The sequence below is a fragment of the Boleophthalmus pectinirostris genome, unplaced genomic scaffold, assembly GCF_026225935.1.
Source record: "Boleophthalmus pectinirostris isolate CB_2022bp ecotype Guang Dong unplaced genomic scaffold, ASM2622593v1 HiC_scaffold_3, whole genome shotgun sequence".
NCBI lineage: Eukaryota > Metazoa > Chordata > Actinopteri > Gobiiformes > Gobiidae > Boleophthalmus > Boleophthalmus pectinirostris.
In genome coordinates, this window is record NW_026571299.1 from 35568372 (window position 1) to 35595262 (window position 26891).

Consider the following 26891-nt stretch of genomic DNA (forward strand, 5'->3'; position numbering starts at 1 on the left):
CCTGCATAGACCCCATGCGCGTAAGGTGAGGCGCTTTGACAGACGCACAGGCAGAGGCAAGAGCGGGGGAGAGATGGGAAAGGCGCGAGCTTTGGCAGGTGAGAGGTGCAGTACTGGGTAAGGGCGGGGGCCACCTCCAGCTCTATCTGGCAGGTGTAAGGGCAGGGGTTGACTTCATACTCTGGGTCCCTCCCCCCACATTTCTGCACTCTCTGCTCGCCTTGCCCAGTGGCCCCCAGGGTTAAACATGAATAATGAATCCATAGCGCCTTATGGCAAGTGCAGCGCAGCCCCTTTATATACCGCACTAAATATTGTCACAGCACTGTACGTCTGCCTCACTCAGGATGTGTTTTATTTGGCACAGTTCAAAGGGACTCGGTAATGCACAGATTTTTATAGTTGGTTCAGTGAGGTAAGGTGAAAAATGTTGTCAGTATTTACTCTCAGTTTTTTGTTATCCCCAACAGCAGCTCTTTGAGACATTTGCAAGGTGTACATGTAACTTTTCTGGCAATGGGTCCAGAACGTGCTCGAATCCATTTGATTATCTTCACATCATGGCATGTATCTGTTAATTTTTTATATATTTTTTTTAATTAGCCAGAGTGCCTCGGAGCAACGTCATACCTTAGTAAATGTATTCATCATTTCAGAATACAATGTAGAATTTGGGATGTATCTACTTCCATCGAGACAAGCAAGTGACGCCACCCAGCCAAGTCACAGGTCATCTCTGTGGAGACTAGAGGAAAGCTTTCACAGCAAGAACACATGTTTTTTTTCCTTTTTCCTGCATCTATTATCAAATCAAATCTAGCAGACAAATGTAATAGTAATGGCGCTGTGTTCAGTACTATTTCATTTGCAGTTCTTATGAGGTATTATGGGCAAATTTAATATGAGCCACTTCAGGTGATGTGTGCAATTAAGCAAATCAAGTTTTTTTTGGCAGTGAGTCAGGCTAGAGGGTTTTCATGTGTTTCTGTAAATCCTGCACTCAGGGTTATCTCAAGGGCACCCTGGCTTCAGCCCTGATCCAAAGGCATCCATGTCCAGGTTATATGACGTCTCCTAATTGCTCAGAATGAGAGGATGGGGCAGTGGTTGCTTGTCAGTCTTCTTTAGCAATTAACTGAATTTCTAGGGTGTACCTCACCTCAGGCCCATAGTTGCTGTCATTTCATAACAGGAAAAAAAGAGATGAATACTTAGGAAGCCAGGACACCATATACTTGAGTTTTATAGAAAATAAAACTGGCAAGTCTGTACCAATAGGAAAGATCTACATTTTTAAAGCTTTAGTGTTGCTCTCATCTATCTCAGATCAAAACTGCATCCTTATTCTCTTCAATATCCAACACATCTGAAGATTTCTATTTTCTATTTCTGTATTTATATATATGCTGTATATAGTTTCCAATGAATAGGTGCATTTATTCCTTAATGAAATATTAAACAGTTTTTTTTTTTTTTTGTCAGAATAGAAATCAGACCTTTGTGAGTAATCATGTGTAATATATTGTATGGGATTGCATCTCCTGTATTAAAAAAAGGATATTTTTTCTCTAATCACTTAAGATCCAGACAATAACAAATTATGTTGTGAATAGTGTAAATAAACATGTGCAAAACAAACAAAAAACATAAGAAATAACACACCAGGCTAATATTAGTTTCATCCGTTGCTTATTTTATGTATAACAACAGTACAAAGTGAATCTTTCCCTTGCAAAATAGGAGTGTTTTATATTTACAATATTTATACAATAATATATAGTTGTAAAAAAACAAAAAAAAACACAGTAAATGTTTGACAGAATATTGCACGGCACATTTATAAATAAACATATTCACACAGAAAACAGATGAGTTCTGCCATAGGTCAACACTTAACAGGAAATGGGCTCATTATTTCTCTTTTATTTATTCATTTTTTAAATAATGAATCAAGGTCCATTTGGGAGCACTGTTCCCATCGACACAGAAATGGTACAGAGCTTTCAAGTACCATTTAGTGATTTTAAGTACAGTACATAAAAAGACTTGAAAATTTAATCGTTAAAAAGATACAAAACAAAAACCCTGATTAAAACAAAGCCGTTTTACCTTCAGATATGGCAATAAATACAGCAGCGAGCGGACGCTAAGCAGTCTGACAATGTACATCAGGACATAGAAGTAAAAGACACAGTGAAATGTGAAATGGTCCAAAAATATTTAGACTTACAATACATTAACTTCAATACTGCTACTAAAGTCAGATTAAAAGCACTATGTAACTTTTTTGGTGGAGGGTCCGTCACCTGCTTGTCTACATAGAAATGTTATTGTCTGCAATGTCTAACAATATCGCATTAAAAGGTGACACCAATATGCCAAGTTACAGGTCAGATCTGTGGAGAAGGAACCCCACTCACACTAAGAATGCATGTTTTGGCAATAACTGAATCAGCGTAAGATAGATATGTTTAATGCCATACTGTGGAACACTCCGGGCAAAGTAGAGACAAGTTACATAGCACCTTTAATAAATCCACATGTGTTTGAGGCTATAAGGAGCACCTACTTCACCTACTTTCGAGAACAACTGAAAAGAAAATAAAACCTCCAATTTTTATCCCAGAATGTGTTTTGTTTAAATACTTCAATATGTAATATTATATCTGGAAATTGCTGAAATTGCTGTCCCAAACCAAAACAATGAGGATCAGGAACATTTTCCAGGATGTAAATCACAGCACATATTAAAGTGACTGGAGATAAAAGCTAAAAGGAAGGAAAAGGATGCTAGTAGCCATAATTGCTCTTTGTCCTCAGACCTCATATGACATGTCTAAGTACCTTTTTATTCAAATTTTTCAGCTTGAGTGAATATATTAATGTCAATGAGGTTCACTGCAAGTAGGTGTTTCTAATATCTCATCCAATGTGGAATTCAAGTATCACACTCAATGTAAACAATGACTGATGAGAATAAGGGTTGAGGGGACTTGGTGGGGTATGGGTGGGGTCAGTGTCGCCCCATTTGGGTTAATCTGACCCAGGATCAGTGCTCGTAGGGTCCATTAATCATGCTTTCTTCCACAGTTCAATTTGTCCCACATACTTATCTCTGAGTGGCTGAATTAGCGTTCCATAGATCATGACTGTAAAAAATTACCTATCGCAAATGGGATCTGTCTTTTTCTGTACAATGGCATCTTATATTAATAGCTTTCTCCAAGAGCATTTAACATAAATGAAAGATGGGACATATTATATTTGGCAACAAACGCCAAGGATTGGGTCTTGATATATCACCGTATATGTATAAAATATGAAAGTAATGCATTTTCAAGTCTCAGTTCGTTAAATGACAAATGCACATTTTGGCGTACCATGACAGTTTTTGCTAAGGCGATACACTACAGTCAAAGGTACAGATCTCAGAAAATATTTTTAAGGTATTTTTTATTAAAATATTTGATTTTCTTATAAATTTAGTGAAAATTTACAATATTTTTTTAACTATGCTTTTTTCGTAGTGATGCCAATAAATCAAGTAGTAGTGCCTTGTCTTAAACCTTTGTTGACACTTCATAAACAATATCTCCTGGAGACATCAAAAACGGGGTTGACAACATACACATTCCGGCTTTAAATGGTCCCCACAAACCAATGACACTCCGTTTGGATATGTTAAAAAAAAGTCTTTCATTTTTGACACTAAAATACTCTCTTGCTTTTAATAAGTCCCAGTCTTTGTCCGAGTCCGTTCAGTGACTTTTCAAGTTTCACCATTCTTTATTAAGTGCTGTGGTCTTCAGAGATCCAGCCATGCCACGCTCTCACATATTAAGTAAAAACTACAAAGACAAACCATTACCCAGCGGGAAAGCACAGTGCCAAATGCAGCCGCTGCGATGGCCCAAATCCTCTTTCTCTCCCATTCTCTCTTGTCTCTATACGAGCATTTCAGGAGTTGGAAATTTGCCGGTTGGATTTTGTTCTAAAAAGAGGGATGACACTGGACTGGAACGTGGAGCTTTGGGATTCTTCAGTGTTTGATGTGTGCTGTGGTTTGTGTAAAGTATGCATTGTCCTTTTATACATTAGGCCCAAGGCTATGCACACTTTACTGTAAATGTGATTGTACATATGCATTTGTCAACCCAAAATGTAACTATATGACATTTCCACAGAGCCAATAACCATTTAAAGGTGAAGACGCCGAAACTGATAATGTGAATGTTTTACCTGGCATGTTCCACAAAAGGGCAACACATTCTATGAAGTCAAGCAAGTTACTCCACAAATTCTTTTTGCAGTAAAATGTCTGTAACTGAATAAATGGAAGATAGATTTATACCATATTATGGAACATTTCAGGCATAGCAATAATATTTTAGTCAGATGAGAGCTGGTAAACCCTCAACTAGAAAACTGACATCATGAAATTAACCATAAAATGGAAGCACATTTTCAATTCACTAGGGACTAAGATCGGCCTGACAAATCAAATTCTGGACAGTCTTATATACCGGTACTAACACTGCAAATGTTTTGTTGTTTTCTATGACAATAAAGTCTTGAATCATGTATTAATGTGAATTCAGAGATGTTTATCTTGATTTGAGCAGTTTTACTATTTTTGGATTTATCTAGTTTAGATTGTGAATTGCTAGATAATCATTTCTAAAAGCCTTTCAGGTCCCCATTCTGCAAATCCATAATACATCCAATGAGTGAAAGCAAGACTAAACAACGGCAAGAAAAAGCCATGCTAATGATGACCATGGCATGGCATGCTAAGTAGCCAATGTGCCATATACCTTTTATATTACGTTTGCATTACGTTTGTAAATAAATGATTTTGTCCAATGTACTGCCCTAATACATGTCTTGTACATGTAAACTGTGAAATGTCAAATAGCCACAATAATAGGTTCCACTAGTGCACATCAGTGTAGGTGTAAGTGTGTACTTGACTTGTAGTGTGGGGTACAGCTCTCAGCTCTCTGCAGACATGGCGCAGATGATCTGCTCCACTTTATATGCCAGCTTCTGCTTCTGGGCTTGTTCATCGTGCTCCAGTGCCTCGGTGATCTATCGCACACACATGCATGATTACATTAGTATGGTAACTGTGAGCCAGTGAAGAATGGCACAAGGCATGCTATTAGTCAGCTACGGTTTCCAAATGACAAATATGCGCATTATCCATTAAGCAGCCATAACGGATTTACTGATTGCAAGTGATTACACTGTATATAACGTTCACTGTATTTGAAAGTATCGAAAGTCATCAGTTTTTAAATGTCAGTGGTATAACAAAGCAGTCATAATAGGAAAGTCTGATTATTATGGATTGATAAGATGGGCATATCATATGACATTTAGATCTTTTTAATATGATGTATAGGTGCTCGAAACTTGGGAATTCTCCCGCTTAATACCTGCACTATTTTTAGTTGTTTTATATGGATAACAGCATTTTTGTGAATACCTATGGATGGACGTCGCAAATTAGTCATATCTATAAATGGTGGTGTAGCTTGTAACATGTTCAACCTATAGGCTACTTGTCCCTATCAAAATAAATAAATAGTGGTTGATGTAAAATCTGACTACCTGACAAAGTCATGTTCAAAGACAAATATATTTTTCTAGTTCTATTCTATAAAAATATAGTATTATGTATAGAGTGGTATCTACATCACATTTAGATGAACAGAATGCACTGTCAAATTTATTAACATGACGTGACAGCACTGGTACAGGTTCAGTGCCTGCGACCTCGCTGACCTCACCTCTTGGCTGTACTTGCTAACGTAGGTGAAGATCTCATGAAGCGCACTGAGCACGTTGAACTCGCTGGAGTGGAGACGCGCCTGTTCAGCCAGATAGGCATTCATATCCTGATCGCTGATGGCAGGGAGCCGGCTGATGTCAGCGTAGTACCTGAGAACAGACGCGTACAGATCACAGGGACAGTCATGCATGCCACACCTCGCCACTGTCATGTCTGTGCACCTTAATACTACAGCCAATGACAATAACTCACACATGGTACTCGCCAAATAAGCCAATGAATCACACATGCAATATTTATAATCTTTTCACAGGATAGAGCTATTTTTTAGTGTACTTATGTCCAAGGATAGACTATAGTATGAGCATGTGCGTCAACACAGGCAACTATGTTGCCATGATTTATTTTTATTAATTTATCACCTTTTACTCATTTCCTCTCTATCCATGTACATTAAAGGTGCACTGTGTAACTTTCCATGAAGATGATGCCTGGAATGTCCACAGTATTTCATTACACTTATTTATCTATACAGAAGCAGCAGGTGACGCCACAAGGCTAAGTTACATGTCAAATCTGTGGAGAGGCGAGTCCACTCAGAGTAAGAAAGCAAGTTTTGAAAGCAATAAAAGCCCATGTTATCGAGTAAATGCAAGATGGATAACATCAACAACAAAACAATAACATCTCCATGGAGACAAGCAGATGGCGGACAACCCATCAGAAAAGTTACACAGTGCACCTTTAATTCACAATGGTGATTTTTCATAACTCACAAGCAATTATATGAATGGTGACAGCAAGCTGGAAACAACTATGCAAACTAACACAGGGAGCCCTTTTTAATCCTCCAAGAACAAAAGATTCTGCAATTTAGAGGCAATTTTGACTCATCAAATCACCCAACCAATCACAACATGTTTTTTTCTAGATGGTGGAAGGAACCCAGTGTACCCACTCAGAAACCAGAACACTGTTGTTGTCATGTCATCATGTCATCATGTTAAAAAGACTTGCAGAATTTTAATTTACATATAACATATTAACAAATTCAAACAAAATACAGACTGTTCAGCTAAATTAGATGCAAAACTATTTCACAATTAATTTGCACAACATTGAATTTGCCAAAGAAAATTGTATTCCGTCAGCTGGAAAAAATACAACACTTGAACCAATCACCTTCATTAAATAAGGCATTAAATAAAGTCCTAAAAACTGTGAACGTTTTTATCTACTCTTAATGTCAAGAAAGTTGGCTCCTCTAATTAATTTTGATGAATTGGCTTAACTACTTACCGTTCTACCCAGCTCTTGTAGTGTGGGATGTCTTTAGCATACAGTAGTTTGGTGGAGGGTGAGTCTTTGCCAAGTCGATGCTCAGAAGTGGAACAGGAGTCCATGAAGGTTTGGGCCACCACTGATAAACAGGCATCTGTGATACTGCTTTTATGGATATCAAACACAAACTGGGGATTTTTTATAACATTAACCCAGAACCTCAGAGGAAGGCTGTTGAGAGAAAGGAAACAAAAATAAAATTATATGTACACGGTTTTGAATATAGTCGGTAATTTAACTGTAATTTTGATATAATTTCTTTTTAACGTAACAAATTTAAGGTGTATGAGGCCAAGGAATAAGCTTAATCAGCACATCTATTTGTGCTATGACTTAAAACTAACAAAAGCAAAATATAAAACTATAATGAACTGAATGCAGTCTTGATAATATATTGCGTTAGCAGTACAACTAGATTCAGAACTGGCATTTTACATTAAATTTGTAACTTAGCTCATAAACTTTCACATGTTAGAAGAAATCAGTGTTTAGTCATTTCTTCTTTATTATAACTTGATTTTAGCAGTGAATCTATCATAAAGAATTGTGTTTCAGTCCCATCTGTGAGGATCATGCAAATAAATTAGGTAAAACTGAGAGGCTATAATAATGGATACTTGAAGGAATCAGGAGTTTTTGCAGCCTGCTGTTGCCCTTGTTACAACTTTTTCCAATGTGTTAAGTATTATGACTTTAAAAATTGCCTATATTTTGTAAAAAAAAAAACTAAAAAAAAAACTGTCTGCTCTTAATATTATTGTATTAAATAGAATGAGCAATTCACAATACAATGAGTATATCTTTTTTCATCTAACATAGAATAAGGTGTATGCTGTATTTGAAAATTTGACAGTCCTTCCATTCAGCTGGTTAGGGTTAGGGTTAGTTGATTGACACAAATGCTGTAAGTGTATTAAAATGTACTCTCAAGGGCATCTAAAACTCAGCGTAGGTGTCAGTCTCAGAGTTTTCCAATAAAATATGTTGACCGTAAAGGATGTAAGGGTAACAGTTTAATAGGCTGTGAGCATCTCTCCATCAAGCTCGACTTTCTCTTCTGCTGCAGCGATCTGTTTGAAAAACAGTCCTCTCATTGCACTTAAAGGCACTGGTGTGAGACAAGAGAGGCGGGATGGATGGATTTTGTAAGTTGCTCACCAGTTACTCTTCCAGGTGTGGCGCACGTCCATGTCATGAATGCCATGTCGATCTGCCTGCTCGTCCAGGAAGTCGAACATGTACTTAATGGCTAAAGGCAGAGCGGTGCCTCGACACACAGTACTGAAAAGAGTCTCAAATAAATCGTCCACAAACTTCTGCAGTGTGCCCTGAAAAGAAACGTGTGGTAAGACTGACGGATACTCAAACACTTCACAGTAACACAGCAAATGACACAATGACACCATAACCTTATGATGAAACAATAAATAAAATATACCAGTGTAGTAGGTATCGAAATCCTGATACTACTCGATGCTAATACTAGAATTGAAATTCGATGCTTGAACAAGTATGAATCGTGAAAAAAATTGGACAAAATCGACCCTTTTGTTATAGTCTATTAATAATGAATATGTTAATGTTAAAGAAACTTTTTTTTTTTTTTTGAGTAAGTCAACTCCTCTTCTATTGTCTAACAAAGAGTGCTGTTAGTTGGTATCAAAATCAAGATCAAGTATCAAGTCCTTCATATTGAAATTAAGTAAAAAATTTTAGTATTGTGACAATTTATTAATAACGTATATTTTTGATCTTTGTTATTATATGATATTGTAACGTGTCTCCAAATGTCTCCAAATTAAAGTAAAATCCAAGTCTGAGTGTAGACTATAGTACCTTTGTGGCCAGTAGCCTGGTCAGGTAGATTTCTGACACCATTTTGCTGCCTCTCTCTCCTTCTTTCTGGTCACCATGATCGTGGTTCTTCACCAAATGCCAGACTTTCACGCCACTCTCCAAATCAGGGGTCAGCATGGGCACCCGCGAGTGAGGGCTGTCCGGACTGGTGGGGGTGGACCGGAATGGAACATCCACACCTACTCACAAAATAAAATGGTCATCTCAAACTGGGATAAAGAATAACTGTCTCTTAAGGCTTTCTTTCCTCCCTACAAGCAGATAGACTGTATAATCTTTCACAGTCATTATTTCTGTTGTCATAGTGATCATATTATTTGCAGTGCACCGGATGTGAAATTCAATAAGACTATTTATAACAATGTGGACAATAGGCATCTATCCACAATATCATAGTTATTTTTACTCCTTAAGGACTAAATAATGCATATTGTATCCCTTTAATTTATATTTATGTCATGCTGGGATTATTACATAATAATAATGATGAGTTAAACTTTTTTTTTCTATCTCTTTAGGGCCTTTTCTTTTTTTATGTCCTTGGCCAGAGGAAATATGGTTGTCAAGTGGAACCCAACCTGCATGTTCAGTCAGCAAGGGCAAATTAGATTCACCACTTCACCTCAAACATCTCTGAATGATGGGAACAAGCCAGGCTAACCTGAGAGTTTAAGAGCTAACCACTCTGCCACCATGCACACCATAATTTCCTTATAGATGTACACTAGATAGCTTGGAAACATCTTTTTGTGCTCTCTATGCATAAGCCATAAAAAACTATAGTGATTTACAGCAATTTGCCTCAAGTGAACTCCAAGTTTCTTTGAGCAACTTATTTTGAACTAGACAGAGCTTAATTGAATCTTTTGATATCACTGTCTTGAACACACTATATCTGTATGTGTTAATAAGCACTCTGCTAGCACGATCACCGTTGGCAACAGATGGTGCACAGTTTCCAATGAAAGCATCCGTACTGACCATATCTGCTGATGCTGCGAGGGAAGCTGGCTGACGAGGGGATATTGAAAGAAGACATCTGCTTGGGCACCAGGGCCACTACACAGCGATCCGACACCTGCAAAACAAAAGTAAAAACGTGGTGCATCTACTTTTTGGTAATGAGACAGCAGATGTTGGGTCAGGAGTAATCAGTGAAAGTTGGTATTTACAAAGAGTTTGGTAATCACCGACTTAGCACAACACAGATGGTGTCAGCTCCAAGATTGAATCAGGGAACACTATTCTTGAGAGGAATACTTTAAGACAAATGAAAACTATTTGTAAGAGAAATGCCTCCAATGTAAATTCATAGCCGTGGCATTTTGAGATGTTAATGCTTAGAGCTCAAATGACAGATGACTATGCGCTCTCTGTAAACAACAATGTCTGCGCGCTAGTTTTTATTTTGCTTGCTAAAAGAAAAGCCATTCTCATTCCTGCTTTCTAATTCAATGCATACAATAAAACATCAAAACACAACTGACAAAATGGATAGAAATGATTGTGAAAACAATTGTGCCAACAGCAAAGACTAGACAAAACAAACACTAAAAGGGAATGATTCATACAGGGTCACGACCTTTGAAGTTCATGAGCAAAACAATGAAAAGACAGAAAGAGAATTGGTTGACTAAATGTGTCAGAGACCATGAAGCTTAAAATGTTATCCGGGAGTGATATGAATATAAATTAGTAATGCTTTGTCCGTCAGGGTGTATGGATAGTTGCAGTTGGAAAGCAGGTGGAAATAAACTGTGGAATTGGTACTATTTAAATACTAAAATATATCTTGTATAAAATTATAAAGATAAGCTGTCTCACATAACTATTCCAGTTATGGACAATTAAACTGATCCCTCAGTTACGAGAAATTAAGCGTGTTAAAATTTGCAGTTCATTTTACTTGCACTTGTACTTTGCATTGTACCTCTAGGTCTTTTCTATTTGGGTTGTAACAAAATCTTGTCAATAGCTTACACAGATGAATCACCACCACAAAAGTCTTCTTACTGGGAATCAATAAATCCTAAAATAACTTGGTGAAATCAAATATCTCCCAAATGCAGCTCCTGGCTCTGTTCGAGTTTGTTTCTGTACCTGATAATGCAATAGCGTGTTCAGTCTCTTCCAGTCACTTTCGATTTTTGTTGTGATGTCCTCGTCTTGAAGGACCACTCGCGCTGTCCTGCCCTGACGCCACTCTGGAAGATCAATGTGACAAGCTTTTTAGAAAAATCTTCTTCAATTCCTGTTGCTATGTGTCTGCTCTGGCAAGTGAGGTCGTTTGGGTACAACTTTGAACAGCATAGCAATGTATTTCTCTTAGAGTGGGAGTTACTCAGAAAAAAATGATTGATTATCTGCAAATGTCTTGAAGTATTGAAGTGGAGAAATATCACCCCTGTTTGGAAGATTACAAGAGAAGTTCCTGTTGTTTTTAGTTTGTTACAACTATTTTTGGAGATTTTTTCTTGGTTATGTTCAGTATTATCTAGTATACTTTTTATATCTCCACCCAGCTCTATTTTACAAATATTATTTACTGAACACTAACATTAAATGTTTTGAACCACCCACTAATCCGCATAATGAGGGGATAATCTTATTCACTTCAACCCGTCAGTGGTTGTAATGTTATGCTTGACTGGTGTAGTTTCATGCTTGTTTAAAGTAATCCAGTCTTCAAACAGTACTAGTTTGTAGAAGATGCCAGTGGAAATGTCAGGTGACGTCTTCCATGTTTCTATCTGACAAGAGCACTGATTAGAATTCTGTAAACAACCATCCACTGACATTGTGTTATTGTACAAAATCAAGCCGCTCAAAGCTACTAGACTTGTCTCCCAATCTCCAAACTGAGACCACCCTTATTCACAACTCCCACCCAGGGCGATATCCAGTGGTGCCCAGACTTCCTTTTTGTGCCTCATCAGCCTGACTCTTTTGGCGCAGGGGTGACATGTGGTGGGAGTGAGTGTAGGTGTGCTGTCACCCGGGTTTAGCGTCACTGTTTGAGAGTAGTGTCCTGATTACCAGTGTAAACAGGTACACGAGAGAGACTTCCAAACAGGAGACAGTAAGTCCTCTGTTCATGCAGTACACTAAAGACTCATTAAAATAATCATCCCAAAATTATGTAAATATTTTTTCATCATTATTTGTAAAAAAAAAAAAAAAAAAAAAAAAAAAATATATATATATATATATATATATATATATATATACACACACACACACACACAACATAAATAAATTGTTGCAACTGCTGTAGGGCAATGTGTCTGCCAATGTTATTGTTATATGTATATTGCTATGTTTTTATGGATTTCAATTTATATATTTTTTTAAAGTTTTTGGAATTCATTATTAGATAACTACGTTTGGAGACTTTAAAGGAGCTCTGCTTATGTATAAGTCTCTCCATGGCCTATAGCACTTAAGTACATATCTGTCATATTAGTGCCATGTGAATCATCTTGCACTCTGAGGACTGGCCTCCTGCTGGTGCCCAAAGTCAGGACTAAATATTGGGAGCCAGTGTTTCAGTTTTATGCAGCTAAAATCTGGAACAGTTTTCCTTAACATGTGAGACAGGCCTCTTTCTGACAATGTTCAAATCTAGGCTCCAACTGACTTTATTCTGTGCAATTGTCTTTTAAAATTAATCTATTTATGCATTTATTGATTTATTGTTGCAAATCATATTGTAATTTCAATGTCTTCCTTGTTGTGTAAAGCCTTTTGAATTATTTTTATATGAACAATGCTCTACAAATACAATTGCCTTGCCTTATACTGTATGTGCACATATTTTTGTAAGCATAAGAAAATATATTTATATATTTTATATTTCCATTTTTGCTTGTGCATTCTTACCCAGATCCATGTCTGCAGCCCTCGGCCTCTGTGAATATGGCATGTTCTTGTAGACAGCATCCAGGATCTTTTCCTTCACCTGCGTGATGGTGTCACAGTTGAGCACCTTGACAGGGATCTCGGGGCTGTTCTCATTGTCTGGATTCACACAGCTCAGTGTCTGGGGGAGTGAAAGAGAGAGAGAGCGGAGGTGTTGCTTACTAGGAAGGTCCTTTCATTACCTGCTCTTCACCAAACTGTCCTGGTGGAGAGGATCTTGGCCTCAAATGTAATTTCACACCTCCAGGATGTGGCTGTGTGGCTCTGGCAGGTATTAAACAAGTAATGAGACACACAGGTTCTGCTGCGCGGTGACATGCGATCAGAGAGGTGTCATCCTGTCGCCGCCTGCTTCTGCTCTGGAGCTAAAGCCTGGGGGAAACTTATTCAGAGGGACCCCGCCGACTTCATTTTAATGGAAAAGTAACCATACTGAGCAAAAGTTTGAGGCTGAGGTGACAAAGGTGCTGATTAATTCCAATGTTTTGATTTTATTTGGTTATCAACAATAATTATAATGGACAAATGAAATTTTAAAGAAATACCCCAGGTATCATTTGCAAAGGAATTCAGTTTCTTTTTTGATTATAATGATTTTGCATTGATATCGTCTTGTAAAGCATTGCAATTTGAGCACAATTCACACTAATACAGCAGGTTCAAAGAAGAGAAAATCAATGCACCAATACAGTATAGTCAATGAAATTTGACCCTCCAGGAATATCTATTACAATTGTGAGAAATAAGAGTTTTGTTACACAGTGTTGAGCCTTAACCCTGAACTACATCTGCAAAAAAAAACATCCATTCTGATGAAAGTTTGTGTTTATATAACTTACTTCATACATTGCATTTCTTAAAAACTTTCCTGAGACTTTTGCACAACGCTGTAAGAGTCCTCACTAACACTGTGTGAAACTTTGTGTGAACACTGAGCACAACAATTTAATCTCCTCAAAGAGCCTCATTAATCCTGGTTATTATCTTCAGCTATTACAAAGGGAGCGTATTCAATTGCTGTTTTGCTTTGTGCGCCGGAATGACTCACCAGCGTCTTGTATTCGATTTGTTGTCGGATGAGTTTGTCTTCGCTCAGGGAGTAGCGAGCCTCTCCTGTGATGGAGTCAATGGGTCCCTTCTCCATTTGTTGCTTGATGGCACAGAACAGCATGAAGAGGGGCTCTCCAGCGCACTCCTGAGTTATACAAGTGAAAAATGGGGAATACAATAAAAGTAAGTAGAGGTAGATGGGGCATTGGTCAATTTCAGAGGATGAAAATAGGCCGGTAAATTTCAGAGAGGGAAATGGGGAACTAGTTTGATGGGTACTTTCTCTTGTTTGGAATGAGCTATGGGAAATCAAAGCTCAAAGGTCTTTGGTCTTTTGACTTTAACGCATCCCTAATACCTGCACACCTACAACTATAGTATTAATGTAGTTTCCTGTAGTATAAACTGAGTAAAAATACAGTTTTATGTATAGTTTTATTATTTATTTATTTATTTATTTTTATTTTGCCTCTGCTTATCCCAGTGGACATGCTATAGCTTTGCCTGGAATGTTCCACAGTATGGTATTAACATTATCCATCTCTATGGAAACAAACAGATTATGCCATCAGGCCAAGTTACAGGGCAGGTTACGTGGCAACTCGAATCGTAGTAAGAATACACGTTATTCAAAGTATTTGTGACAATACAAAACCTGTAACAGAATAAGTTTCAGACATCCAAGACAGATGTTTGATGCCAAGACAAATATTTAATGCAATGTAGTGGATCATTTGTGGCAAAGCAGCACCAGAAAAGTTAGTGCACCACCTTTAGCCAAGTTGTTCAGAACAAGTCATATACCACATGATCAAAACAACAACACTGATGTCTGTCATGTGGTCAACCTAACATTTTTTTCTTTGTAAATCTAATAGTTATTTCATTAGCAATCATAATTCTAATTTGCTGCCTATCAATGTCTAGTTGTTTATTTATCAAGCAAGGCGGCAATAATCGGTATGTGTGTAATGCATCTTATTTGCAAATCAACAGCAGTAATTTAAAGCATTACTCTCGTCTATCTGGCTGACACCTGTAGCGATATGGCCCGACAGAGATTTGATTTTACCTTGAGAAACTTGTGGAGCAAGAAGGCGAACCAATTTGTCAGCATCTTCTCTGCCACCGACTCGGTTCTGCCGACAAGAAAGAAACACTCATTTGTTAGCAAGAGACAGCGTCCCACCGAGAGCCTGAATGCACTGATTATTCTTGTATAATTTAAGACCCACAAGAGCTCGACAGAACGGGAGACTCAAAACACTACAGCTGCTTCACTGGGTGGTAACTAGAACTAAGCCATGTTAAAACAAGCCACAGTTTGTGATTGTTATTGTTCTTTAGATTTGAGGGGTAAATTCTTGCCCAGTAGCACAGCCTTAGAGAATGCACACTTAGAGCATATTTGGGTCATGACATAATTAAGCATGGATCATAGATGGCCACTTCAAGCTCTTTTGCTTACTTCTGCTCCGCTTAGCTACTTGACATTAGGCCAAATGCAAAACTGTCCATGACTGAGGACACATTAGATGTAAAATAATAAGTCTCTATTTTCAATTCTTTTTAGTGATTTGACAAAATGTTTCAGTAGATATCATGATGTAAATTTAAAAGTCAAAAGGTGAACATGATTGTCAGTATTAAGTCCAACATAATATAGAGTATAAAAATAGCAAATCTGATCAACAACACTAAGACAAAATCAAGTCTAAATCAGGATCATACCAGGTCAAGACTACAAAACTGAAAGCTATAACATGTTCAACATTAGAATTTCTATGAAAAAAATTAGACATACAAGGTTTATTCAAAGTCAACATTTTATTTTTAGTGATGGGTATTCTAAACCAGGACCAAACTAAATTAGTACTAAACCAAAGCTATACTAGGGCCAAGCAAGAGTCTAAACAAGGCATTAACAATATTTAAGTATTATGCAGCCTACCACAGTGAAAAACACTTCTCCCAATGAAAGAGAAAATCTCATGAAAAATTCAGTGGGGCAGTCTCAGCAATGGGAAAACAATTGGTAGTCAAGTAGAGGTAGCAGTAGGAAGAGGAAGAAAGGCAAGAGGTGATGGTGAAGCAGGAAACCTAAGCCATGGTTGAATTTTTCATGAGTGGCACAGTGAACAGAAGCTAGACTGACAACAACTGCGCAGCACTCACTCTTCCATATTAACTTCTCCTCCTCTGCTGGGCCCTCCTACTCTCTATCACTACTGTCTTTCACCTGTCCGCCTGGTTGTTCGGCTCATAGCAGTTGTTTCACGCCGCTGCACAAAACAAAGCTGAAATACAGGGGTAGGGCCAGGCCTCCCTCCACTGGCCTAGTTATTCTGCCATCAGAAAGGGATGCTAACTGGGCTGGAAAGAACAGCACGCACAAGAATTATATTTGCCAAAACATAAGCAGCAGCACTGATCACAAATTGTCAGCTTTGGGACATTTGGGACTTTAATTCGTCCTCTGAGTGGTATTTATAGAGGAAATGAGGCTATAAAGTGTTGGCTAACCCAAATTAAAATCCACAGTACTGTAGGGCATGTGTAAGATTTACTTGGCTAATCTGTTTTGTATAAAAGAAAACCGTCAATAAATGAATTAATGATTACCAAATGGTGTCAGTTGTTATTACATTTTTTTGTTCATTTAACACTTGCCTCATTCATTGCTTCAGCAAACACTAGAACTGTCAAACAGTTGTTCTTTTTTCTCTTAAATGGTTTTCATAACCAGTCTTAAAGTCTTGACTGGTTCTGAAACCATTTAAGAGAAAAAAAGAACAACTATAAGACTTTAATACATCACTGTACGCAGAAACTTGAGGCAAGGTGTGCAAAGTGTATTGCCCAAGGACACAACAACAGTGTGCATTATTGGTACTTTGCAGTGACATCAGGCTGCGGATATTCTGTATGTATGTGTATGGTGCAATGTTCAGCAGTTACCATGGTGACACAAAGCACATTTTAGCAAACACTGTCAAAAAGTTTCAAGAAAAAAATAGATTTATTTACACACACATTTACCTGTGAGCAATACAAGTGTTCGTGGTCCTGTTTATGAGTTTAATTTTCAGCAAAAAGGTGAGCATGCAAAAATGTTGGCTAATGCTAGCTTGTGACTCATGTGACTGCTGTTTAGGATGGTTGAAAACACAACTTAGATGCTGCCGCAAAATGTGTTCTTTATTGTCAGATTGTAATAAAAAGTGTCTCAGATTAAAAAGTCTAACAAATCTTCAGACAGAGCATGCCTACAGTTAGCATCACACCTCCAGGGAATGTCAATAACATCAGCTGCAAAGGATCGAGCCACTGACCTTTGAAATCATGGCTCAACGGTCTATAAACTGAGCCGCAGCTTTCTACAGCCCACTGACTTCACAGAAGTTGTATTCCAGCATGTGTACATTCCTGCTATGATGCTGGTTGTTATGAAACTTGTGTGGTGGGATTAGCAATTATCATTCACCAACAAAACACCATCAAAATGTAAATTATGTTAGTATTAACTCCGCAATCTCCATAATGTTAGTCAGCGTAATTTTATTACCAAAACTGGTAATCACTTTAAAAATGGGAAGTTTAATTTATTGAACCAACATTCATTTGCTATAATACATACCCATTATTCTATTATTCTACAGCGCTCTATTCAACACCAGTTTGTTGGGTTACCTGCGCAGGAGTAGCTTGGGGTGGTTCTTGCTCTCCAGATTGCGCTCGATGAGGTCAGACAGCAGATGTTTGAGGATGTCGGTGGCGTATTCCAGACGTCCCTGCAGAGCAGTCATGATGAGAGAGGCCACATAGCCTCGGTCACGCATCGAGAAAGACCGCTGAAGCTCCAAGGTCCGAATGAATGTCAAGAGGAACACCTTGTTATTCACCAGCTGAGCAAACTGTTTCAGAGCCTTCTCTACGCCCACCTGTCCGCTGCCCGGCACCTGCACACCATAGGCACATTATTATAACTCCTCAATAGAGCTCGGGATCAGGGTGGAACTTTATTTTACTGTCCAGATGTGCCAAACATCAATATGGATTAGAAAAAACAGAAACACAACTGGTAAATGCATTAATTGCACTAGTGTCAATATACTTTTGAACAAACCCTACATTTAGTAAAGCTTAAACTATCCCTTTGTTTAATAGACTGAAAAAATTATCTTTTTAGGATGTAACAACAATATCAATCTCTATAGGCCACATTTTTAACATTCTAGATTTTGGGTGAATAGATGTCATGCATTCAGATAGGGGCCTATATCACTGATTCTGAAAGAGAAATTAAAGAAAATCCACAATTAATTTAAACATTATTTTCAAGTGTTTGATTGGGTCCACAAATTTGCAATGAACAGACAATAAACACTCATTTATGATTGAGTAATGTCACCACAAAATGTTTTTTGTGCTGAGAAACAAGACAGTTTTGGTATTGTTTTTTTTTTTTTTTCCAAGTGGATAGGCCAAGTAATTACAAAGAAGTAATTACAAAGAACCCATTAACCAGGACAAAACATCAGGATTCTGACATTTATATGAAAAATCCTGACATGCCCCAGCTCAGCTTTAGTTGAATAAGAAACTAACATAAACAAACCTATAAGACTTTAACAAAAATGTTGATTAAAAAATGGGGTGATGTTGTTCCATCTCTCATATGTTTTGCTTCAACCATTTTAGACCAAAATACATTAGGAGTGCACTGTGGAAGAGTAACGTGCATGATCTCCCTGTGAAACTGTTCTGTCAAAATTCTTTGACTTTCTATGAATGTAAGCTAGGGTGTTTTCTCTCATTTCAGCCCTGTAACAATAAGGTCATTGTGGAGTCCACTGCAGTGTAGTATTCCACCAGCAGTCACTGTTGTGCTGTATTTCAGCCACAAATTGCTAGTCAGGTACCCATGTATTTAAAATGAGTCTGGATTATAATCACCTCCTAGGGCCTCTTGCAATCATTGTTAAATGACACAGCAGGGTTTAACCTAATTTTGATTGAGAAGTTTACAAATTGCTTTAAGTGTTAATAGAATGCCAATGAACTCAAGTCTGATAGGAAAAACTTAAGAGGCCTGGAAAGGAAATTACAATAGAGTATAATATGTTGAAAATATATGAGACTACATGCAGGTTACCAGGCATGTTTGTTTTGAAGCAAACGGAGCATACGTGTCTTTGATTGGTTAATCCATATGTCAATCATGCCCTCTGAAATCAAGGAGACAGGCTCCAGATCCACTCATCTTTGTAAAGGTTTGGTAAAGCATGTGGTTCTGGCTAGACAGGTAAATATGCTACAGGTCTCTTTAACATGCAAATAGTAAAAACATAAGAAATGTCATCAGGCAACCTCCAGGGTTGAGTTCAAGTTTGAATTTAACTATCAGTGAAACAGCAATCTTACTTCTAGTTACAACAATTTTGTTAGTGCTGCCTGTTGAAAGTTATTATTTTCAATGAAAGATACTGAAAACACACAACAACTTTGGCATTAGACTCAAATCAATCAACTTCAGGATGTGTTCCGGACACGTCTGCACACAGTGTTCTTAACCACTGCGGCGAGTAGACTGGCATTCACTCACGCCGCTCCTCTTCCCTCGACACTTTGACAGATCTTGCCAATGCAATAAATCAGCGAGTCTGAAGTATACTCCAGACATAAGGTCAGAAACTTCAAAGAAACAGAGAGAGAGGCTCCAGCACTTGACTCACCTCCAGCTCTCGAAGCACAGGGTGATCGTCAATGCCGGGGAAGAGGACTCTCATGGCATAAGTGCGGTAGTCCAAGTATGGGATGCCAGCACGGTCGAGGTCACTGGTCAGCTCGTTGATGTCTGTCTGGAGCTCTGCAAAGGCTGCATTTAAATGAAAAGTACACAACTGTTAATACAGAATGGAAAATACTTTTGTTGAACTTGGCAGTATTCGGGTGGCCCTCACACATTGACATTTCCGACCCAAGTTCAAACTTCAAAACAATCCCAAAATTAGAAAATCCTACATGGCTGTTTTGCATGTCTTGCCTTGTACAAAAAACAAAACAAAAAAACTAGATAAAGAGCAGTGTTGGGGAGTAACAGATTACATGTACCAGAGTTACGTAATCAGAGTACAAATTATGAGTAACTGTATTCAGTTACAGTTACTGTTTCCATGAGAGGTAATTGGATTACAGTTACTTTGTTGAAATAAATGAGATTACACGGCGGTGTTTTCCTGTTTTCACATTTTGGGCTATATGCCTTTCTTTTTTCTTTTTTTTTAACCAAAGTCTAAACCAGGACTAATTCAGGATTGAACCAGGACTGAACCCAGGACTAAAACCGGTCTAAACTAGATCTAAACCAGGTCTAAACTAGATCTAAACCAGGTCTAAACTAGATCTAAACCAGGGCTAAAACCAGGTCTAAACCAGAGCTAAAACCAGGTCTAAACTAGATCTAAACCAGGTCTAAACTAGATCTAAACCAGATCTAAACCAGGGCTAAAACCAGGTCTAAACCAGATCTAAAGCAGAACTAAAACCAGGTCTAAACTAGATCTAAACCAGGACTAAAACAGGATTTAACAGGACTAAACCATGCCGTGCGGACCATGTCTCCTCCTCTTCTATCAATAATATTTTTTAATTTGGTTAAGTAAAGTCTGGGTTTTTTATTTTCTTTTAACAGACAAAACATCTTATGTGAAGATTTCCTCGTCTTTGCTTCTCTACAGCAAATCAAGTAATACAAAGTATTCAGATTACGTTACTCACTTTAAGTAATTTAATGGATTCCGTTACAAACTACATTTTGGGGTATGTAATCTGTAATCTGTAGGGGAATACATTTTAAAAGTAACCTTCCCAACACTGATAAAGAGAATAATTAGATAATTCAATAATTAGATCTGATATTTTGATGTGTGTTTATATCCACATTAACACTTCAAAAACACCTGAAGGTGAATGAATTTGGTGTGCATGGAAATTTAGCCAATGATGACTTAATTTGTTCCCTGACCTTCTTTACACTCGAGAGCAACGCGTGATTCCAGGTTGTCCATCTGCATCTGCAGCCTCTTCAGCGTCAGGTCGTTCTCATGCGACTTGCGCCTGTAAGCCAGCAGCACCATGATCACAATGATGAGGAGCAGCCCCCCTCCAGCTGCAATGCTGAAGATAGCCGGCATCGTAAGAAGACTGTCTGAGCGGATATGTACTTCACCCGGGGAGATGTGGAGACCTCCCACTTGTACCTATGGGGTAAGAGGAGTGCATTCAAGCTAAATCATTCACAATTCTGTACAGTTTAGGTTTTTGATTAGCTGTGGACATTTGTTGTTTGTTTGAAGTCAGATATGCAATTGCAAACTGCATTTTTGCATTCTGAACTATCAGTGTTCCTACTGTCATACACAGGTACAGTAAGTAGGGTTGATTCACAAGAAAAATATTAAAATAAATACTAGGGATGTAACAATAACTGAAATGTCATGATATCGTATCATCAAAGTTCTCACAATAATATCGTGGACCATCACAATATATCAAAGCCACAAGTCTCTTTGCTTAAATTAAGAGTTATGGTGCAGCAATAAGAAGACGGCGGAACTACATAGACCATGAACCTTTGCTTCATTTCAAAGTAAACTACAAGAAGAAATAACAGTTCAAAGCACTTTTAAGTCTTAGTTCTTTGGATTAAGTCTTGTCAAGGCATTTTAAGAGGAAAAAGTAGCATATTAACCTCCACATAATATCGCCATAAATATTGTACCATGAGATGTATATTGTGAAAATATCGTACTGAGAGATTTGGATATTGTTACATCCGTAATCGTGAGCAGCCCACCATATCGTGAGCTTTCCCACAATATTGCAATAAATATCGTATTGTGAGGTTCATACCGTGACGATATTGTATCATGAGACTTGGATATCGTTACACCCCTAATAAATACTAATACTAAAATAAAATATACAATTTTATGATATGATATACAGTATGCATGTAGTGGATGTCTATGCTATGTAGTATTGATGCTACAACTACTGCTACAAAGAAAGTACCAGAAGTGTTTTCACATTTTTAATCTCTTCTATTGTTGTTATTTTTCTCAAATGACTATAGTCAATGTAATGGACAATTACTAAAAACTCTTATTTTGTCCTCTACAGTCTTTTGTGTGCAGGGGTGGCCATCAATAGCTCCGTGGGGCGATTGAGAAGCTAGTGGACCATAAGGAACGAACAATGACAAAGGGACAGCGGTTAGCCCAAGCCTGACGTTGACCCACAAACACAGCTCTGCACAGAGGAGCAGTGACCCACATTGACATAGACAGACAATCAGCAGACAGCCGTGACAGTGTGAGGCAGGCGGACTGACCAGGATTTTGTGTTGTCCGGTGAGATTTGGAGGTTCACAGAGCAGCTGTGTGTCAGAGACTGTCAGAGAACATGGTGTATCTCCAATCAGCACAGTGTAGTTGAGCCTGGCCCCTCCTGATGCAGATGGGACAAGGTTACGGCCCTGTGCAACAAAGAGACAATGTCAATACACAAAGCAATTAGCGTGTATTACGTGGCACAACAACTGTGTCCTCAGAAATGGTATGTCATTTAAATCTGGGGCCAAGGACAGTTGGTCTGTATCTCCAAATAAGAATTTATAGAATACACTCATGATTAAAGTATGATGTTTTCCTCCAGTAAGTGGTTATAACCTGAGTGCTAAAATAGCATTTCATCTGCTTATGTTGATTTTATAGGTTGGTTGTTGATGTCAGATAAGCCCACCCATTTACAATAAAACTCAATATTATGCTTCACGGTTAGTGATGTGAATATTACGTAGTTACTGTTTATTGCACAATATGTATAACAGAATTATTAAGAATTAAACAGTCTCCCATCAAGATTTGTTATTGCACAGATGCGTGAATGGTGATCTTTCTTTTCTAAATGTTATAATTATATTATTATAATATTGATCTTGTAGCCTAAGGTTATTCCACATTGGTTGGAATTGGATTGATTTCATATTGTACTAAAATCTCATATTTTGTGTGCTTACTGTTACACTAGAGAGCAACAGAAGATGACATACTTTGAGAATGATAGGAGCTCCAGGTTTCTGCTCCAGGACCCCGGTCAGACTGAGGGGCTCAAGATAAGGGTTCGGGTAGTACACAAAGCTGGTGTTGTTGTAGGTAAGCAGAGCTTGGACATTGTTAAACACAAAGCCAAACTCGTCCACATGCTTAACGGTCTCCTGGTCTGCAGTGTACTCCGCTTTCAGGGAGGGGGCAAAGCAGCTGATAGTTGTCCGATTCAGCACTTTGCAAACCTGCAGAAGAATCATAGAAAGAACAAATTTAATATTAGATTATTATTTTAATTGTACATTATTTAGATAAATTGTGAAAACTGTAACAATTATGTTAAAGCATATTCAAACCAGCACCATTTTGAGATGTTGCTAATCAAGTTAATAGTAAAAAGTATGCTATGTCATTTTTTTATGCCATGAAATATAATTGCTATGCCTGGTGTTCCACACTGTGGCGTTAACTTTATCTATTTTGCCTTTATTTTGTGTTTTATTGTTAAATCAATACCTTAAAAAACAGGAATTGTTACTGTGAGTGGGGTTCCCCCTCTACAGATTTTAACTGGTGGCACAACCTGCTTTTCTTTTTGGGGAATGATGGATTTGAGTTTAATGTAATGCTGTGGAACATTCCAGGTAAAGCAATAACATCTTCACTGTAACAAGCCGGTAGCAGATCCCCCACCAAAATAGAACACCTTTAAAACATAGTATTTGCCCTGTAATCCAACAGTTGGCAATTCAATCCCTTAGAGAATACTGCTGTTGTGTCTCTTTTTCTACACTGCTGTATTTCTAATGTTATGCCTCATTTGTGCCTTATTAACGTCTTTCAGCAAATCCATTTAATACCCGTTCAAATTGTCCTTGAAACAGTAAGCCCTTAATGTTGTCTGTAAAATTAACCTGATTTCTTAAAATACACCAGACAACCCTTCTCACCTTTTGTTCTAGTTTGTCAATTGTGTGATTCTGAGATGCCAAACAATATTCTGAGTTTTGAAGATATGTTTGGTAATGAGCTCGCCCTCATTAAAATTGCTATGACCCTTTTTAAACTGCTGATTTGTTTGAGAGTTCAGATTTAATCCCTGAAGATGTTAGTGCTGACAGTGATACTGAAATCCTTGCTGCTTTAATTGACTAGCTCAGATTCTGTGCTGGCATCATTAACACTGAACCTAATTGCTCAAGTGCATTCTTCTGATACCCATGTCTGCAATGCAGTAATGAAGTATTGATGATATAGGTGAAGTGTACAAGAATCCTGTGCGTTTTCAAATAGTTGGAGCACAAATACTTATTTCAAGTTTTTCATAAAATAATCATTATTTTAGATATGCAAATCTATGAAAAGTATTCTGAGCTGAGAAAATGTTTAGTAGCCAAAATAATATTAGCCAGAGCAGTACCCTTTTCCTCACTATTAAATACCAAAAAGGTCATGTAACACATGTACTAAAGTTTTGCCTGAAACTTCCATCCCAAAGTGTGGAGGCTTGTGAGCTGCTGTTGTGGACCCTCAGGCTACATTCTGACTGGTCCAAATTGGAAAAGGTAAGGCTAAAGGTGAGTTGACTTTTGCCATCGGGGCTCTGTGCTGTGGAACCATCAATCACTTTGAAGCCACCTGCCCGCAGAGCTCCGCCAGCAGACTGAGGAACATAAATCACACTCCAGAACCAAGTTGTACCTCATGTATTTTTTGTAAACCAATGGCTTTCCCTTGTTTCAGTGGCCCACAAGATTATTTTCAGAATTAAAGGTTAATTTGAAAACTAAAACAAGCCTCTAAATAACTGTTTAAGTTTACTGCTTTCATGTATAAAACCTAGGGATGTTACATTTCGCTTCAATGAGTCTTTTTATTCCAGACTCTGTTCTATAGGCACACTTTAGAAATAGTTTTGTCTCCAGTTACTTTTGATATGGCTATAATTGCTGCCAGGCAGAAAGGGAATTAAGAAGAACAAGTTGCATAGCGGATAATAATTAATTTTAATAAGACATGGGGAAAAACTCAGGTTACTTAAGCATTGATTTGTCGTGTGAAACAAAATCCAGGCTCCATCTGTTTTTATGGATTTGCTCCTAAAATTAATTGGCTCAGCGCTATATCTGAGTTTATGAAATTCTATGCGGTAATATTTTTTACCCAATTCTGCTGACACAAAAGTGCACGTAAAGTCATAAAGCTGCTTGGAAGACCTATAGAAACATAATATACAACCTTATTGCAGTACCATTTGCATGTATTATCTGCATTTAGTCGCAAAAATATGCAGTTTTATGGGAAACTGTATAAATATAGACTGTATAGTGATGTGATTGTGTCCAAGGTAGCAAACAAAGAATATGAAAATGTATATCTTAAATTGCTTATGTCTTACTAACTGACACATGCTGTACAGGTGACTTATAAGTTACATAAACTTGAGTAATAACTTACGTTGACGGATTCATGGCCGGCGTATTTGACTCTGACACGTGGCTCTTGGACCACATCTAGGTTTGTTCCTGTGACAGTCAGTGTGGTGTGCCCGCTGCAGGAAAAACACAGCTCTCAGTATGCGGCATTGAACAGACAAACAAACAGGAGGAAAAAAAGCATTACAAGATCACATGTCTGAGCTGGAGAGAATTCAATCTTTAATTTGCAAACTCAACATTTCCTTGGTTTCTGTGTTTGAAGAGGTATAGCTGGCAGGAGTGCTTGCTCATTCTTTGTTATAGAGCAGGAAGAGCCAGATCAAACAGCAAACCAGCTGGCTGCTATTTCATATTCATCCACAACTGCGAGGTTGGCATGGCACAAATACAGGTGCTGCTTGTTTACATATCTGCTAGATCTGATTAAAACAAACAGCAATCTCTAATCTTCATATAACCTGTGGTGCACTTTGGAAAAATGCTGATTGAAAATGCTGTTTGAAAAGTAAGACATGAGAGGGTGGGAGTGAAAGAGCAAAGGAGTGGTCAATTCGGTAAAGATGTCAGAGTGCCGTTCCTTCTCTTCTCCCACTTCAAAGACCACCTAAGCTTGGAAGGCTACACAGGAGCTACTATACACATTCATGATGAGGGCTCTTGATTGGTGCTTCACAAAGCTTCTCCAGTTACTTGTCTGAAGGCCAGCGGTATTTCTCTGAAGTTTAACCTGCATAGACACACAGCTGATAATCCCACCAAGAGCCAATTTAAAGGTGTGCAGTGCCAGTATGTGCGTGGCGAAGAAATGAAAAGAAATAGATCTTTTGTACTTGTTCATGGTCAGTAGCAGTTTCTTTAGCCAAGGAAGCATCTTAGCTTCTATCAACATAAATACATTTCAGAATTATAACTATCATTATCATCACTGTAGGGATGGGCAATACAGACAAAAGTCAATGCAATTTTTATACTTGTCTTTAAATGTCATGGTTGAAGTATCACACAAAAGTAAATGGACTGTAAAATTACAACAGAAGTGCAGAAATTTCACTTCATACCCTTGTTCGAACGATTACACTGCAAATGTGCTATACTTATTGTATTCAAAATTTTAGCATTTCTCCCCTCAAAAAAATCAGATTCTATCCATTCTTCAATATATCTCCCACCTCCTCACTGCAGTAACAGAAGTATCTCAGTATCTCTTTTCAGCCCTATCACCAAGTCAAATTCTCTTCCTTCACCACCTCGCAGAATAAGAATATCTTTTTTATTATCTAGAAAAACTATTGTATCTGTTTTAAGTCTGTCAAAATCAGACTCATATTGCTTTTATTGGTCACATGTCTGGGATTACTGATGACATATTCTTATTTAACAATA

At 37.8% G+C, this 26891-nt stretch overlaps 1 protein-coding gene across 1 annotated transcript in view; it reads right to left on the bottom strand.

Annotated features, from left to right (window-relative positions):
* Positions 1–1734: 1734 nt before the first annotated feature.
* LOC110154608 (plexin-A2-like) overlaps positions 1735–26891 on the bottom strand; it is an 84993-nt gene continuing 59836 nt past the window's right edge. Inside the window, 16 exon segments of the mRNA XM_055160738.1 lie at positions 1735–5088; positions 5793–5943; positions 7094–7306; positions 8294–8463; positions 8972–9171; positions 9974–10070; positions 11093–11196; positions 12872–13031; positions 13959–14105; positions 15033–15099; positions 17651–17919; positions 19696–19838; positions 20988–21222; positions 22356–22499; positions 23076–23315; positions 25528–25621. Coding sequence (XP_055016713.1) covers positions 4993–5088; positions 5793–5943; positions 7094–7306; positions 8294–8463; positions 8972–9171; positions 9974–10070; positions 11093–11196; positions 12872–13031; positions 13959–14105; positions 15033–15099; positions 17651–17919; positions 19696–19838; positions 20988–21222; positions 22356–22499; positions 23076–23315; positions 25528–25621 — 2530 coding nt within the window. The 3' untranslated portion in view covers positions 1735–4992.